This window comes from Electrona antarctica (assembly GCF_951216825.1).
Source record: "Electrona antarctica genome assembly, chromosome: 5".
NCBI classification, from domain to species: domain Eukaryota; kingdom Metazoa; phylum Chordata; class Actinopteri; order Myctophiformes; family Myctophidae; genus Electrona; species Electrona antarctica.
This window is the reverse complement of record NC_136810.1, coordinates 27350979-27357328: the sequence shown is the minus strand read 5'-3', so window position 1 is coordinate 27357328 and position 6350 is coordinate 27350979. Positions and strand designations below refer to the sequence as shown.

The window sequence follows — 6350 nt, the reverse complement described above, 5'->3', positions numbered from 1 at the left end:
ATGCTCCAGATTATGAGACGATTTAGGTGGACCTGGGTAGGACTGCTGTTTAATGATGATGCCTATGGCCACGATGCTGCCCGAATCTTCCAATCTGACCTGGTCCAGTCTGGTTTGGGGTGTCTGGCGTATGTGGAGGTTGTGCCCTGGGACGGTGACCCAGCTGAACTCCAGAGGATTGTCACTGTGATGAAGGCATCCACAGCTCGTGTTGTCTTTGAAATTGTATATGGGATCCATATGGTTAAACTCATGGAGGAGGTTAGGGTTATATGATACATGTTAATTTAAGGATTCATAATTATAAGGAATCAGAAATGAGTTATAGTGAAGTGAATTAAGATATCCATTTACATGGTCAGCAGCTGTGTATTTTTGTTATACTTTTATAAAAAAGAAAATAAGAATAATATTGAGGTGATTTCTTCAAGTGACATTGATCTCAATACTTCGCACAATGATAAGGCTTCGTTCACACCTTTCGGACACACAGATCTGTCCGACCGACCACTGATTACATTTTTATGATTTGATGCCTCCATGTCCCACAATGCTTTGCGCGATTTGGGCGGTGCTACGACACGCGGAAATAGATGCACATATGTTCAGTGTAGTTTTCTTGACTGCAGCAGCAGCTAGCGCTAGTTTGTCGAGGCCGTTTTTCACACCTAAAGTTCGCTTGTCCGATGTGTTTGTTGTGCCCTCCGCCCCCACGCATTTGGTGGCTCCTATGCCACCAAAATGTGGAACGCCCTACCAACTGTCATTAAGACATGCGAATCCCTTGACTCCTTCAAAACCGCTCTCAAAGGGCACCTACGGATGGCTGCAATTCGAAACTGGCCCCCGTAAAATCTGAATCCCCCCCCCCGCCCCCCCCTTTTTTCCCCTCACTGTATATATTTCTTTTCCCTTTTTACCTCCTTTTTGATGAATTCCTGTTCTGTCTATAGAAGTGTCTATTTGTACGTCTCTAAATGTTTTGATGATTTGAACATGGTGGACCCTGTTGGAAACAAGTGTAATGCTTAATTGGGTCGTCCACTCACAGTTAACAGCCTTTGTATTGAGTTTGTGCTTGAAATGTACTGTAATTCTGCAAACTGTTAATAAATTCTTCAATCAATCAATCAATCAATGTTCTTTAGGTGTGTACGCAGCCTGAGCAAACAAATAATCATGGTTTGATTGTCACTCACAAGTTATATTGTCATGATGATATATTGCATTTGTCTTATTGATATGTTATAAAACACTGGGTTATAGGCCAGCTGCAGGGCTGGAGGAAGGAAGTGAGTTGATAAAATAGAATCCATATTCGGGTACTGCTTTGTCTATTTCTCGTTCAAATGTTTTCAAAAACATTTTTGAGAGCAATGTTTAGCTGTAAATGACATTGTGTGTCACTAGTGTGTGTGTGTGTTTACATGGCTGTCATTTGGAAACAGCAGCAAATCAAGCGAGTTTGATTAGGCAGCGCCGCGGTCTGTTATAGAGCATGCAGAGCGGCCATTATCAAGACAAACCTCACCGCTGAATTCAGCGATTGACCAATCAGAATCAAGCATTCAACCAAACCATGTAATAAATTCATATATTTTGTTCAACAAAAATAAACAGGTGGCAAAGCAGAATGTTACAGGTCTGCAATGGATATCCGATGTGGGTTGGATGACAGCTAAAACACTCCAGACTCCTCACTTCATGCCTTATCTGAGAGTCCTTGGTCTTGCCGTCCATCGTGGAGAGATACCAGGTCTCAAGGATTTCTTCTTAAAAATTCATCTTGATAATGACCTTGACAACAGCCATGCAAATACCTTAGTGAGTAATTTGTCTCATGGTGTGGTTCAAATCATCAACTCCAAGGGTTAGGGAACACCAAAAGTGACAAAATGTGCCAGAAACAACAAGCCAGGGACCTTCTCATTGACTTGACAAAAGCAACAAGCCAGTGACTTCTTTGTTGACTAGCTCAGTGGCCTTGTGGTTAGAGTGTCCGCCCTGAAACTGGGAGGTCGGGGTTCGATCCCCGGCCGGGTCATACCAAAGACTGTAAAAAATGGGACCCAATGCCTCCCTGCTTGACACTCAGCATCAAAGGGAATGGATTGGGGGTCAAATCTACTAATCAAATGATTCCCGAGCGCGGCGCACGCTGCGGCTCACCACTCCAAGAGATGGGTCAAATGCGGAGAACAAATTTCACTGCGGTAACGTGTGTGACAAATCGTATGACTTTGACTTTGACTTTGACTTCTTTGTTGACTGGACAAAGTGTTGTATGTATGTGGAGAACTTTCACTCAATGTCCTTGCATACTGGCGCACGGTGGCACAGTCGGTAGTGCTGTCGCCTCACAGCTAGAATGTCCGGGTTCGATTCCCGCTGGGAACGCTGTGGGCGTGCCCATACCCTGGATGGAGTTGGCAAAAAGGGCTTTTCTATGTGGAGTTTGCATGTTCTCCCTGTGTCGCCTAGGGTACGTACCCTCACAAAAACATGCAGTAATCCTGGTCTCTATACTGCCTCCCCCTGGCCACCCGGGGCGCCTGCAGCCTCATGGAGGGGAAAGGAACTGGTTGGAATAACGTGTTCCTTCCACGCGCTACGTCCAACTGGAGAAACTCTAGGTGAAAAGAAGCGGCTTGGACTCCTCATGCATAGAAGGAAGCATGAGGTCAGTCCGTTGCTCTCCCCAGGTTGGCAGAGGGAGTGTAGCAGCGCCCCGGATTACATTAGATAATTGACACTGGGTGAAGAAAAAAGTTACAAAATCGTGGGATTTTCTAGAAAACTTCAAACAGACATCACCCAAACAAAAAGCTGCAATTTCAAAGTGATGTCTTGTATTTTTCCAGGTGAGGCAGTTTTGGGAGCACACATTTCAGTGTAAATTTGCACCCCTTCCATCAGAGTGGGTGGATGCTGGTGGAGGGGTGTGTACTGGACAAGAAGACCTAGCAACAGCCGAAACAACCCTTTTGGATGTGTCTGACCTCAGGACAGAGTATAATGTGTACAAGGCTGTGTATGCTCTGGCCCATGCCCTCCATGACATGTTGCAGTGTGTACCAGGAAGAGGGCCTTTCAGTGGGCACAGTTGTGCCACTTTGCAGTCAATACAGCCATGGCAGGTGTAATATCAATCTTTTTTATTATTGTCTTAATAATTTTAACTAATAATTCCAGAGATTGCCTCCTCAAAATGAGAGGCGATGATTGACAGGCAACCCCCCTCAACAGTGACATCTGCTGGCAAATTGTTAATTTTTCATTGCAGCTCAAAAGGCTTCAAAACACACAGAGAAAACCCCAGACCACAGAAAATCCACTGAATGTTAAAGGTTCACGCTGTTTGGGTGTAATTGAGGTCATAAAACCTCAAGAACTTTTTTAATTTAATTAAAAATGAATGTCATGAAACCTTTTAACGTTTCTAGTTGGATTCTAATTTACAATAATAATGCATATTATATACATATAGACCCCCCCTTAATGAAAATGTTTAATAGAAAAAAAACAAAAAACTCATACCACATTTGACAGCCAGGCCCAATCACTGCAAGCCTCTATATCGATTTTGAGCACCCTACCCCACCCCAGGAACAGAAGACTGGGATCCAATAGGGTCTCTTGCTCTTCATAATTTTGCTTATTACCATTTCTAGCTTGTGTATTACCTGGAAAAGATCAACTTCACCACATCAATTGGGGATCATGTAACATTTAATGAGAATGGTGATGCTTTACCAATCTATGATGTCATTAACTGGGTGTGGCTCCCTGATGGAAGCGCAAAGGTCAACAATGTAGGTGTGTTCAAGAAGTCAGCCTCGGGAGATGAAGAACTCATCCTCGATGAAGACAGAATCTTCTGGAGCTTTGAATCCAAAAAGGTCTCCTTTTATCAAATATCTAATGTTGAGCTCATCATGATGTGATTGTGAATGTATTTGGTTTAGACAGAAATTAATCATTGTTACTTTCCTCTGTAGCCTCCTCGGTCAGTGTGCAGTGAGAGCTGTTCCCCTGGATCCCGTGTGGCCAGAAGGAAAGGGGAGCCTGTCTGCTGCTTTGACTGCATCACTTGCTCTGAGGGAACGATCACCAATGATACTGGTAGGAGTACATTATGTATAGCTATTTACAATAGGTAAGGAAAATACAACACTTGACTTTTTTGTTAACCTTGCCTTCTTTGTTAGACTCTACAGAGTGCATAAGTTGTCAAGAGGACTTCTGGTCCAGTCCCCAGTGTGACCACTGTGTCCCTAAGAGTATAGAGTTCCTCTCCTACCATGAGGCCCTGGGTATCTCCTTGACAATCATCTCATTGCTAGGCACACTTATCTCTGCCATTGTCCTGGGAATCTTCATCTATCATAGAAGCACACCCATGGTGCGTGCCAACAATTCAGAACTCAGCTTCCTTCTCTTGTTGTCACTCAAACTATGTTTTTTGTGTTCACTTCTGTTCATCGGCCGTCCGAGGCTCTGGACTTGTCAGCTGAGACATGCAGCATTTGGTATCAGCTTTGTGCTGTGTGTCTCATGTATCCTGGTAAAGACATTGGTGGTGTTAGCTGTGTTCAAGGCCTCCAAGCCTGGGGGTGCAGACATTATGAAGTGGTTTGGTACTATGCAGCAGAGAGGAACAGTTCTGGCTCTTACTGCTATCCAGGCAATAATCTGCATAGCCTGGCTTGTATCTTCCTCTCCAACTACTCATAAAAACAAAAAATACCACCGTAATAAAATTGTCTTTGAGTGTGCAGTGGGATCAACAGTTGGTTTTGCAGTGTTATTAGGCTATATAGGTTTACTGTCACTCCTCAGCTTCCTCCTAGCATTCATGGCAAGGAATCTTCCAGACAACTTCAATGAAGCTAAATTAATCACTTTCAGCATGTTGATCTTCTGTGCCGTGTGGATAGCCTTCATCCCAGCATATATCAGCTCTCCAGGCAAATATGCAGATGTTGTGGAGGTTTTTGCTATTTTAGCATCTAGTTTTGGGATTTTGGTGGCACTGTTTGGACCAAAGTGTTATATAATCCTTTTGAAACCTGAGAGAAACACTAAGAAGTCCATCATGGGTCGAGATGCCACCAAGACGTAGAAGCAGAAATTCTATGACAATACATTTTCTTTGTGTATTTTACTTTCTGTGTATATGAATATATTTGATTGCTTATAACCTTGTTAACTAAACTAAAAGTACTAATCCAGTCAGAGATGCAAACGTATATTACCATCATTCATCGTTTATCATGAATAAACCTTGGTGAAATTGAATTACCCGCCATTAAATATTCGGATGATACTGCCATTCTCGGACTGCTCCATGACAATACCTCTATTTACACAGTGGTGCACTGACAACTACCTAGTTGAATGTGGACAAAACAAAACAACCCACACTGGACTTAACACACTCCTCATTAATGGTAAAACAGTATAACAGGTTGACAGTTCCACATATCTTGGACTCACTCTGGACAATAACTGATCAACATGTTACGTTCCGCAACATGTTTCTACACTAACAGAAACAAACGTTTCAGTATTCCCCGTATTGCTTCCAAGATCATCGGACTTCCTACACCTACACTCTCTGACATGAACAATAAGGCCATCACACAGTTAGCTCTTTCAATATCAAATGACACTGATCATCCCCCTGTATCTATTTTCCAACGGCATGCATGTCATTTGGAAAAAGATACAGAACCTTAGCGTGTAAAAAGGTCCACTTTATAGTTTTGTAGTAATATCGACTATGCCACCTTGGGAGTTTCACCCAAGGAATTATGTGCTGTATACAAATATTGTATCATAACTATGTAACCACACGTTATTTGTTTTTTAGTCATGGTATCAACAAAATTGTTTCCCTCAAACAAATCTTCAGCACCCTTGATCTTTTAATATTCTGGTCAAGTGAAAATTATAATAAACATGCAATTTGATATAATACATTATTTGGTGCATGTGCAAAAAGTGTTTTTATTTAATTTAAAAATATATATATATCAGGGTCAGTGACACTAGCGGTGACAGCAGTATGTGAGTGGCACAGGACCAAAGTTCCCAAGTAACCCACATGTCTTTAGAGGCCTAAATGCCTAAAGGCCTATGATGCAACGGACCTGAAAGTCAAAGACAGGTTCCAGTGGGAACTGAGCTGGAAAACATGAAAGGGTGGAGGATTAGACTGTTAAAGGTGTTTTTGTTGGCTGGTTAACATGGCTGATGCATGTGTGAGGGGGAAAAGGGTGAAGCCTACGGCATCTTCAGCTCCCAAATGACTTAGCCGAGTGATGTCATCTGGCAGGCAACTAAACGAG

The 6350-nt window shown here is 42.7% G+C and overlaps 1 protein-coding gene across 1 annotated transcript; it reads left to right on the top strand.

Moving 5' to 3' along the window:
* Positions 1–5122, top strand: LOC306923921 (extracellular calcium-sensing receptor-like; the record flags this gene model as incomplete). The annotated part of the gene is made up of 4 exons (XM_079502267.1): positions 1–261; positions 3672–3899; positions 3999–4122; positions 4209–5122. 4 exons carry the CDS (start codon positions 1–3, stop codon positions 5120–5122), a joined length of 1527 nt encoding a protein of 508 aa, XP_079358393.1.
* Positions 5123–6350: the final 1228 nt, after the last annotated feature.